The 12,366-nt window shown below is 37.3% G+C and overlaps 1 protein-coding gene across 14 annotated transcripts in view; it reads left to right on the top strand.

Moving 5' to 3' along the window:
* SOX6 (SRY-box transcription factor 6) overlaps nucleotides 1-12,366 on the top strand; it is a 366,009-nt gene that overhangs the window by 271,312 nt on the left and 82,331 nt on the right. For all 14 annotated transcript variants that reach the window (XM_085224215.1, XM_085224217.1, XM_085224213.1 and 11 more), the window contains one exon: nucleotides 7,261-7,340. In XM_085224215.1, coding sequence (XP_085080341.1) covers nucleotides 7,261-7,340 — 80 coding nt within the window. The remainder of the gene's footprint in view (nucleotides 1-7,260; nucleotides 7,341-12,366) is intronic.

The following is a 12,366-nucleotide window of genomic DNA, read 5'->3' as shown; positions in this document are numbered from 1 at the left end:
CTGAATCTTTTAATTATCTTATCTGAAGTCTTAAAACTCCCAAAGTTCTTTTCCAATTTGTCTTGCTGGGGCACTATATGCAGGAACCAGATAATGGAGCTCTGAAAGGCAGCTGGCTCTAGATGGTACAGGCTGATGGTCATTCACACATATAACCACCTCACAAGACTTGTGGAACAAGATGTAGAATTTTTTCTCTCCAAAAATGTGATAAGAATCGCCAGTTGTAGAAACTGTCTACAGCACCCTGGCTAATACCTATCATCTTGCAGATGAGAGAAGGCCTGTGTTTTAGTTTCTTGCTTTTCTCATTTTAATTGGAGTAGCTTTCTGAGTAGTCACTCGTAATGATTAAACTGTTGGTTCTTCACCCCTCTGAAAGGTGATATGTCAAATTTCTTCATTTTACTTTTGGCTCTGAAGGCTACTTGGTACGGCAGTAACTCTGGAGGAAGAATACCAGCAAGGTTTTCTGCACAGGAACAGATCTTTGCAGTTATTGCAGGGTGTTCCTGTGTTCCTTACAGTACCTGTTCTAACTCTTGCTAATCAAGCTTGTACTGCTTTACCTGTGACTCTGTTGATCTCACTGCAGAAGCTTAAAGCTGTCTTTCTTATCTGCTGGAATGCAAAAAAAAAAAAAAAAAAAAAAAAAGATATATAACAATTGTTAAAAGATTGAAACACAGAAATCAAGACCTAGATATCTCAGAACAGAGCTATCAGGAACAGAGCTATCTTAGTAGTTTGTACCCTGCTGATGCTAATAAAGGACCAAAGTCACAATGATCTGGCTATACTCAGAGGCTGACAAGAAATGAGTGTATTTATATTATAATATATTTATTAAACTCTGCAACAAGTGTGGCACAGGCAGGTTAGTCGTTTCTGTTGCAGAGAGGTCATGATTAAAAAAACCACACCATAACTACAGTTTATACTGATTAACTCCTATTTTTGGCACTCTCAGCACAGTAGTTTAGGAATTAATGAAACTGGAGATTAAGTTACACTTTTCATAGAGAGGTTCTTCAAAGTCATTTCTGAGGAATATTTATGAACTTGACTCCTACTACTCTTCTACCTTTGTTAGAAATGAAAGTTTCACCTCTAGAACTGTCAGTTTAGACTCACTTATACTTCTGAGGAAAGAAGGGAGATGCATTAAACCTTCAGAGAATTACAGTTTTCTTTCTGCCAGCCTGTTTGGTTTTTGCTTCATTTTACTCTAGATTTATGTTGGCAAGACTAAGTTTTGACAGTACCGATTTTCCTTGGCATTCAGAAATAACACTGAAAGGGATTTCAGCAATAGGAGTTGTGGGAGCTGGGCACTTTTGAAACTCTATGTCAGTTAGGAAATGTCTAATGGTTGGGTGTGCACATTTACTTCTTAGCCCACAAAATGGGTTAGATATAAGCCATCTCTGCTTTGGAAGCAGCATACCCACATTAGTGTACCATGACGGCCACGATAAAAAATCTGACCTTGGTGCACAGGTAGGGTTATGATTATTTGTGCAAGTCCATGCAGATGTGTTTTCATGTGCTAAATGGGAACCAAGTTCATGTCAAGATATCAGCTTGAGTACTGTTGCAAATATGAATTTAAACCCTGCATTATAACATAAGTAGGAAAATGTAACAAACTACAGTAAGTTACACCCTCAGGGGGAGGAACTCTAGGAAAGAGAGAGAATTATACAGATTTTGAGGCCCTTCCAGAACATGCCTGCTGAACTCCTGGGCTCTAAAATGTTATGAATAGAAGACTCACAGAATTGCTGATGTATGGCTACTATTTGTATCTGAAAGGACAGTTTCCTACTCTAGCTCTTTTCCTCCATGTTTTGGCACTATAGGAGGTGAAAGAGCCAGAAGTTAGCAAGAACTCATGACAAGTAATAATTACATTAGAGAAAAAAAAAAACCCCAAAGTCCCGTGCTTCGTTACGTATCTCAAAGTCATGTAATATAATTTTCCGGCATGGTAAGTACTAATTGAGAAATCAGAGCTGCATAGACCACCTAATTAATTTTTTATACATATTTCAGTATTTATAGTGTATACTGGATTAATTAAAACTTTAGGGTGCTTGCATCTCAAATGACTGTTGTGACTATTGACCTGCAGGCACTTGACGAGCCTTACAGAGTACCTGGTTATGGGGTTGCCCCTTATTCCAGTGGGAAACTGAGTGAGGCAGCTGTTAGGAAGCTAATACTTGCCCAGAGGTGCCACACAATTATTATGATTATTTTGCATTCCAAGTACAGCAAAGCAACTATTCTAGCTTTGTGACTGTGACCGTGATACTTACTACTAGGAACTGCTGGGTAACATAAGTATCATTATACCTTTTCTTCCACTCCAAATTTTCCCTTACTTAACAAACTGCATGAGTCCACAAAAAGTCAGTGGGCTGGAGTATCCTTGAATATGATTAGAGTTTCCCTTTGGTGCCATGGGTAAAAAGGCACTGAGTGCTATAAGGAGGAAGATAGCTCCTGCCTCTGTTTTGCAGTGTCTCAGGAGTTACTTCTTTCCAGGTTTGTGTATAGGAGGGAATGGGGAAGTAGGATGGTGACAGAGGAAAGATAGAGGTTCGTGCTGGGCAGGAGCTCGATCATGCTGGCTGTGTAGCAATGCTTTAGGTGACATTGAAAGCAATGATCACTTTTGCACAGAAGTCTTCTACAAGTGTTTTGTGTTCCATCAGTTCTTTATCAGATGTGAAAAGTATCTATGAATTAGATTATTGAAAATAGAGACTTTGAGGCATGGGGAGTGTATACATCTATTTAAATAGGTTTCCAGAATAATATGCTGCAATGTATTTTCAAAGCATATCTTCTTATTGAATGCAGAAAATATATAAAGATCATTATTAGAATGATTGAGAAACAACCCCCGTCTGCCTGCTTAGGTCTTCCTGTTTTATATACGAAAATAATTTGCAAGAGATTTCTCTATGCTAGCAATGTAATGAAATGTGAAAATTCAGACTGTTTTCCTAGGCAAGTGGCAGAAATAATGAGAAATGAAGTTAAATTTTTATCATTGTTCTGTTCTTGCTGTGAAGCACGTAAATATTAACTACTTTGAAGTCATAGAAAAAAAAATTAGATGAAACGTGACAAAAAATACCTGTCATACTTATTGTCATCTGGCTGGACCTCAGAAACAGCACTATAAGATATTTGTCATAGTACTAATTAAACTTGGTGATTACAATAACTAGTGTGCATAGCTAGCATCTTCTTAGATCCGTCGGGTTACACTGATATTCATCATTGCCATTTCCATTTGGAACAGGCCTTTCAGAAGTTTTTCCTAAAGCTGAAAATGGCTCATATTTTATATAACGCAGTGCTGTGTTTCCACAAGCTGCTGTTCCTCTTGGCACGTGAGAACGGAATCAGCTGTGTACTGATTTGGACATGTATTTTTACATGGCAGAGGTGCTGCACAAGCCTCATTTCTGATGGAAATTCCCCAGCACTGATCTAGTCTGTCATGTGTTCCTTGTTGGGTTTTAGTGGTTGCAATACAGAATCTGTAGCCTTCAGGATCTGTTGCTGCAATCTATGTGTGGCTCACTCCTAAACGTTGAGGTGAGAGCAGGAAGTGGTGGTAGGCAGCTAAATATTTTCAACTGGGATTTGCACTAAAGTTCTTTACTTGCAAGCAGGCAATTGTTGGGACAGCTGGTTTGCGAGGATGGTAATAAGGCAATGCTGTGGCTCTCAGGTCCCACTCAGATCCTCCCTGTTCCGAAGAACTAATGTTGTGTCATCAGACAGAGGAGATGCTATATAGTATTGCCTTATCTGTTACCTCTGTAAACCTTTTATTCAATTCTGAAGAAGGGGTGGGCATCTCTATCTCTATTGTGTCCCAACAACATTGTGAAGAGCAGTACACTCTCCTCTGTCTGCTTATTGTGCCTGGGAGGGGAGATTCTGCAGCATGTGATTTGGCTCAGTTCTTCCACCCCTGTTTTCTATAATTCTATGATTGCATAAGGATAATGTGCAAATGGCTGTTCGAGATCCATATGTGAAGAGACAGGTTTTAAGGCATAATCCCCAAATGGGTAAGCCATTATCAAACTGAAAACTTGGAGAGTCAGCTTATGTCTTACAATCATATTTTAGGAAAGATTGGTAATAAACCAAAGCCTTCCCCTACTGTGAATCTCACAAGAGCTGACTCTTCTGTTGGCCAGACTTCCTTCTTTTCCTTACAACTCGTAAAGCCGTGATCTGGAAAGTAAGTCCATACATCCTATAAATAAAATCCAATACGCTTCCTCCCTTAATCCAAGGCGAACTGAAGAACACTTACATTATCTTTACACGGAATAGCATGGTACAATTTTATGCTGCTTTTATTCTGTTGAAAATGTTGCTCAACCTGACAAATGAAACAGAAGTCTGATGTGATTTTCCATAGCTTGTAAACACCAATTTATATATAAACAGCAGCAACCAAATGTAAATAGACAATCAACATAGCAAGGAGATTGAATGGATTGGTTTGCAAAACATGACAGATTTTCTTCTTTTGGCATTCTTCTTAGACCTGGTTATGAAAGGCCAGCATACCCTGGTACGTAAAGCAGACTTGTCTGAATATGCTCTGTCTTCTTTTGTTCAAATTTAAAAGAATGGATCTTCATGCAAGCATTCCAAATTGAGGGAAAAATTTGGAAAAAAAATTGCTACGTTGACTGATTTCTTGCCAAGACAGCTACTGAGAAGCTTCTTGATCCATTCTTGCACTGAGAAAGTTAGAGGGGGGAAATATGTACCTTCTGTAATTAAAAATTAAAACCAGTCAATTCCCTGCATGCTCAGTTTCCTCAAGGGAGGAAAAAAAACCCCTAAAATACCTTTGCTCTGCTTTTACTGCTTTGTGTCAGCAAAGTATTCCAAGGCTGACAGAGTATTAATTTTTGTTCTCAGCGTAATGACACTGCTCACACACCAGGACTTAACTATAATTTAGGGTATTAAAATAAGGACAAAAAAATAAGTATGGTGTGTTAATAATAAATAAATGGCATAACTATGAAATTATACTTTCCTTTAACAAAAGAAGGAACTGTAGCCAGCAGGTGAGCAAGAGAACACTATAGGGTGTGGTAGAGATACTGTTAAATTAATTGTGAAGCTAAAAACTCCGTGTGTCTGCCTGTGTGTGGGGGTGTGTGTGTATGCGTGTGTGTAAAATATCTGGCTATTTCAAACCATAGGAGCGTGACAGCTGTGAAAAAGGAGTGCCGCGGGGAATTCTTTTAGAGTTTGATTTTTTTAAAAATATGTTTGACATGGAAAATGTTTTAGTACAAATAAAGCAACTGGTATTGAACTTAAAAAGTATATGTGGAGGGGGAGGGAGAAAGAAGAGATTGCTGTGTGGAACAGGAATGAATTATTCATGATATTTAAAGAAAGAATGCCTCCAAAATGTTCTGCAAGACAGTCCATGCTGATGACTTGGATGGTTATTTCCTTTCCCCTCCTCCCCTACCCCATTTAAAGCATCGGTAATTTCAACATCTTTGTGATTTTTTTAAAACCTTGTAAAATATTTCTGAAAGAAACGTTATTTAACTTAGATCAGGGTCTTATTTATTCAGATAATTTCATATAAATATCAAAGAGATGAGTAGAATTGCTTAACCACAAAGAGACAGCTTTAGTATTTTAAGAAAGGAGCTAGATTTTTTTGTTGCCTTTTTTTTAAGGAAAAAAAAGCAAAAACCCCACCAACATCTTTGCAAACTAAAATCAACCTCATCGAAGGGGGAAAATAAGAGGAGATATTTAGAACATTACTCCATAGGACACCAGTTCAATATAGTGTTAGTGAATGCATTGTAGCAGAGCTCCATATGCAATCAGAAGCCAATTGTTACTGGACTGTGTACAAGCACATACTGTGCTCAATGGTCTGATGAGGTATTATGGATATGATGCAAAGAGACCTTGCAGATTAGACATGTACAATTTATTAAAAAAGTGAAACAACTGAACATTTTAACTGAGCTGAACACAATAGCACTTCAGGTGGTAAATAAGAAGAGTTCTGAGAAATCCAGTGTCTGCCAAGACTTTGGGTATTGTTATTTACTTTGAGGGTGCTGACAAAAAAAAATCTAACTCTTTTGGAATGTCCAGATTATTTCATTTTGGATGTTGTATTTTCCCTCATTATTACATTATGCTTTCAGCATGGAAAAGTTAACACAAAACAGGCTGATTATTATAAATCTCAACAATGTACAGAAGAGCAGTCTGTTAAAATGTAGGCTACAGATAGTACATAACTGACTTTCAATAAGAAGCTTGAGCCAAAGCAATATTTCATTAGGTCACAGTTACAGGATAATTTATCCATCTCTGTATTAATTTTTACATTACAAATTCCATTGATAAACTGCTCCAGCATTCCTTCACTCTTTACATGGACTAAGAGTCTCAATGGCACTGTGTGACACCATGTTGCACTTATTTTTGATCAATAGTATCTCTTGTTTTCTAAAGTATTTCCTGTCCTCCCTATGCAGAGAGCACACATTTTCAGTTCCCAGAAAATAGAACACAGAGAGTTTTTGGTCTAGATCTTCATATAACTGAACAACTACTTCATCTATTAGAGTTGAGTAGGGTCCCAGCTGTAAGGGGTAGCTAAAATTGTATTTACAGCTATTTTTTTAGATGATTTAGTTTGATTTTTGTCATTGGCTATCTGAAAGGAGTTGTCGAAACAAAGACAACCTCAACCTGTGTTAAGTCAGCTAGGTGGCTTTCCCAGGAAAGAGCTACTTCATACTGAAAGTACTCTATATTAATAATGAGGGCTGAAATTCCTTGGGTTGCAGCAAATTTATCCTGTTTTAGGAAATGTGGTGACATTTTTTTTTCCCTTTGGGAACCACTGGGATATCTTGTTTGTGTGTCTGTGGCCTTAAGTCCCACTTTGTGCCCAAGTTTACACGCCTGATTTGAACATGGCTTTTGAAAAACAAAAATGTTTTATTATGTTTTGCCAGTTTGCCTACCAGCTATCTGCTAACAAAAAAGTTCCAAAGGAGCATGGCAAGTCTGTGCCCAGCAAAGCCTTTTGTTTTTGCAGATGTTTAGGCTTAGAGGAGTGCTGTGGAGCACAGGCAATCCTAGGTCCATGTTTGCACTTGTCTGCTGCTATTCTCTGCTCATTGTCTGAACCTGCACGCATTGTTCTCCCGACAGGTGATAACTACCCTGTGCAGTTCATTCCATCAACAATGGCAGCTGCTGCTGCTTCTGGACTCAGCCCTTTACAGCTCCAGGTATGTGCCAGAACAAAAAAATGTGGGATCAAAGCCAAAATTTTAGGGGAAAACTGCTAACCAGCTGTATGCTAAATAATAGCCTGAATGTTAAATATTTTTTGAGCACAGCCCAGGAGGATTAACACCTTATGTACTTATGGTACTGCAAATACAGCAACATGCATTCAACCTTGATACTCCAAGTGAAAGACACTATTCTGTGTATTTTACATAAGCAGAATTAATGGTATTTTCTTAATTATATGACCAGTTGGTAAGAGACATGTTCAAAGGTCTTTTTCCATTTTATTTTCATTTAGACTTTCCCCTGTATCTGCACGGTGCTACCTTTAACTGGGGCAGTGAGTGTATGAAAACCGAAGTGTTACCAAGGCTTTTTCACAGACAGCGTGGGGTTGACAAAACAATAAATTGTAAACTCTTTTGGCTTCTGTACTTAGGTAATCTCTACCATTCTGTGCATTAAGCTGGTCAAATGCCAAGCATAGTCAGGATGCTTGGTTTGGTCATTTATGTTTTTTTGGCATAGAAGGACTGAAATGTTGTGAAAGGAAGATTTATGTGCCATGTTATTAGCTAGCTTTTTGTGGCAAGAAGTTTTTAATTTCACAAGAAAAGACACAACAATGTCATAAATAATGAAGAAACAGTCAAAAGCTTTCAGAGTTAAAATGTGTGGAAAGGAAGTGACAGTGAACATGAGAGGAAAGGCTATTAAAGATGCATGTAACTATTTGCAAGTAAACCTTTGAAACCCCTCTTAGAGTTCGGTTCACATACAAAGTAGGAATAAATTGTGCCTAGAGTAACGGTGTACTGCCATGTTAATATCCAAATATCTACTTTGCTTACCCTTATGCAATTATACCTTTTTTTCCAGAGGGACCAAAGCAAATTAAAAACCCTCTCATCTTTACCCATTGCTGATATTCTTATTGCAGAGTTAGGATAAGTGAGAATGGGACCAAAACTCACTTTTCACCCATGGAACTGTCAGAAAAGACCCCTTGAGCTTCCATCTGACCGAACCTAAAAGCAGAACTTGGAAAGGGAACACCCTGACACTTCAGAGCAAAATCTCCCAGAGTGTTTCTGGGTCGTAATAATATATGAAGACTGTCTCTTAGACAAACTTTATAAACTAAAGAGGAGATTTTCAAAAGGAAAAATACCAGATACTCAATTTTAGCTGGTATCCTTTGAAAATCTGTATTTGCATACTTTTTGAAGCAAAAGTCCCATTAGCAGTTATAGAGAGACCCACAGATCTATTTGCACATCAGCTTTGACCAGAACCTACAGCAATACTGCATTTTCGTTAATTTTCAGAAGTTATAGGCCAAGCTGTTAAAAATAATATGCACAGATAGAGAAAAGTTCAAGAAAAATGATGTTAATAAATTAAAAAATGTTTGAGGGTGTAGAATTTCCCTTCCGAAATATTTATTGTAAAAGTTTTTTGGCTTGTTTCCCTCCACCCTTTCTATTTTGTTTGAATTTCACTTTTATGGCATTTCAATTTTTTTAATGTTTCATGTTCATAAGGACTTAAATAATAGAGTACTTGGCCTTCAGTTGGTATCTGCTCATCTGATTGTTGAATTGGCTGAAGTTTATTGACTCTTAATATTGATGCTTTCTTTGTGTAATTTCCCTAAGTGTACCCTGAAAGAAAATTTTATTTAGGTATGATTGTGGGAGGGAATTTGTTGTTATAGCTCATGCATCATGAAAACTGTTAAGGGCGTAACATTTCAACTCATTTTTTCATCTTTGCTTCCCTTCCCCGTTTTTTCTCCGTCTTGCTTCCATGCACCCCACCCACTTATTTATTTACATAAATATGTGACCATGGTTTCTGAGTATTTCCCAAGCGCTTAAAATACTGATCACAAAACTAGTTTCTGTTCCTTTCAGCCAGTGGAAGAAATAGCTAATTAATTTGCAGGTTTAGTTTTGTTACTACATGTGAGTGTGTGCACAGTATCTATGTTTGGAGACCTTGTGGACTGGGAACTATCACAATTAAACAAGCTTTGCAGGAGCTCTAATGATTCAGCTTTACTAGAGAATTACTATTATTTGCAAAATTATATTCCCAAGTCTATATCCAGCTGCAGTGGAAATTCTTATCATCTTCAAGCTTGTAGCCTCCTCTTTTTTCACTTATTTTGTTGGGGATGATCAAACTTTGAGTAAGAGCTACTAGCAATTTTGTGTTCTCATTTTCCTGTGTCTTAGGACAGCTTTGATGGAAGCTGTGAATCTACTAGCAGAGAAAACAATTTACTTCCAGGTACACTGTGTAACCGTAGTAATTATTGCATGGAGGATGTTTCTCCAGTGACAATGACTAATTAATGGTTTGTCTATTTCACTGAAGCTCTATTTAGCCTATTAGTATCAAAATGTGTTTTCTCTGGATGCCTGTCTGTCTCACCTGCAGATAATATATCTCCTTGAGTTGAAGACTGTAGTTATAGTTACTACATGTCTATACCATTCCAGAGATAGTAGAAAGTTCTGCTCTGGGTTGATGTCAGATAGCTTGTTTTCATTTCATACTGATCTCATGAGGGTGACGTTGATGGCAGCATTGAAAAAAAGATACAGACTGTCTCACATTTCCCACTCACAGCTTGGCCTTGTCTCATGAGTTTCCTCAACAATTTGGCTAGGATTTAAATAATGTGTTCTAGAACCAGGCCTTGTTAGAACCTTTCTGATGAGGGAGCAGTTCTCCGTTGTCTGAGAGGGACAAAACTGCTTCTGTTTACTCCTCCAGCTTCAAACAACTGTGAGTGAATCCCACCATATCAACCTTGTGCTAAATAGTTTAAAGATACATTACCAAAAACAGCTGTAGCAGGTATGCATAGGGGTGTGTGAAACAGTTCTGATGCACATTACAATAAAAGTTGGTTGTTTTTTAAATTAATCAATGAGAGCGGACAAAAAGAAACAATAATTTTCATTCTTCTCTTTTATTTGCCCACCTTCTGTTCCATTTCTCTCCTTTTGCATTTCCCTAAATTGTGTCCTTAATTCTCAAATGATTACTGTAATATTAACTGATTATAGGTATATATGAGGAGTAACCTTGCTAAATGAGTGAACTTGATCATAAAATGGATTTTCCTGACTTGTGGTAGCAATAACCTAGTTATTGGAAAGTCTCAGTGGAGCAGAGGGGGCATCTATACATCCTACTTTCAGACAAGGAGGGCTACCGTGTGTTCTTTATGGTTTAAAAATCTGCCTTCATTCCTATATGCTTCTACAAAGCCATCTATGTGCTAAATAAGGAAATGTTGCAACTCCCTCAACCACAACTGATAAACTGTTGATAGAAATGGAAGCACTACAATGATGCTAACTGGAGTTATTCCTAAACAAAGCAAGCTCTAGGAAAAAAAAGCCAAACAAAAAAAGCTTTACTTCATAACTTCTTTCCTAAACTATTTGTGTAATTTGTCCTTTAAAATTTATCGCTTACAACCCTAATGAACCTTGGCAAGTCTTAACTGTAGTTGCAGCTGTGTTCTTGAGGCCTGAAGTTTTTATAATTGATTTAAAAAATGTAAGTTTTAACTAAACATGTATTTATCTATTTCTGTTCTCCCCTCCTATCTCATCCTACCCTTTCATACTCTCTTCTAATTGCAAACAAAGTAAATGACCTTTTGTTATACCGCTGGGTGTGGATCCAGCACACCGCTGAAGCATTGCATAGCCTGCCTCAGGGGCACAATATGAGTAGAGTGAAGGCCAAAGAATGCTATTTTTAGTTGAATAGTTCGGCAGATGGAGGCATGAATACTCATATATCTGAAGGTTGAGGGGTTTGAACCATTAATTTTGATAATGTATTTAACCCTGGGAACAATCAGAAACTGTAACTCTAAGGTTACAATGCTTTTGACCTTTGGAGAACAGAGGGCACTCAGTACAGTAAACAATATATTACATTCCTACTTATTCCAATTCTCTCACACATATAAATTTCAGGACACAGTTGACATTTGCTTTCCTCAGCTATTTTAGTGCTGGTTCTTAAAGTAAGTCAAGAAGAATGTGCAGGAAAGAGGCCAATGTAATGTGACATTCATGTAAATACAGCCTTTAAATAGCTAAGATGTTAGATGTGGCCTTTTATGAAGAAATATTATTCTCAGAAACTAGAATCTTGGTGACTTATTATTTCAATGAAAAAGTTGTTTCAGTGGAACTGCTTCTCTTATTGGAGTTTCTGCTATATGTTGTAATCTTAAAGCAATTTTTAGTGGGTCTAATGTGATCTGATAGTGATAGCTTGTACTCAACGTGATTTGGTCCCACTCTGGTACCACATCATGCAAAGTGATGTACCTGTCTTATGTCTTATTAAATGATGCAGACTCCTCTTCTACAAATATAGCAGTTAAATATCACGCAGCTTAAGTATTTCTAATTAAAATATTTCCATGTGTCAGCATACTGGTAATGTATTATTTTAATCCATTTATTTTGTTTATGAAACAGTGACATATGTTTAGATTGTGAAATATATGAGCCTTAAAAATCACTTTATTGAAGAAAATTAATTTCTACAATGCTGTCTCAGTAATGTGTTCACTCACCCAGTCAGTCACTGGCAGGGCTGCCAGTCTTAATGTTGGTTAGACACAGTTTAACAGTTTTATCTGACATAACACTCTCGGATGTAGTAGGCAATAATAATTTTTTCAAGTGCAAAAACGATAAGGTTTTCCTTAACACAATGAAGAATGGAGATTGGATAATTGTGAAAGAGATTTGGTGAGACCAATCAAAATTAAAAACAGCCAGTTGCCTTCTCAAAGTTAGACACTGTAATTTGTTTGTCAGCAGGTAGATGTTTGGGTCAGCACTGCAAGTGAGTGACTGTCAGCGGGAATTCCTACAAGACAAGTAATTTCCCTCAATGTATTACTGACAGATTGCTCACTTCTTCGAATCACTAGAGAAAACAAACTTAATATTGTTACAGACAGAGTTTCTGTCT

Source organism: Meleagris gallopavo, chromosome 5 (genome assembly GCF_905368555.1).
Source record: "Meleagris gallopavo chromosome 5, MGAL_WU_HG_1.1, whole genome shotgun sequence".
Taxonomy (NCBI): Eukaryota; Metazoa; Chordata; class Aves; order Galliformes; family Phasianidae; genus Meleagris; species Meleagris gallopavo.
The sequence above is the reverse complement of the archived record's forward strand: the minus strand, read 5'-3'. Positions and strand labels throughout refer to the sequence as shown.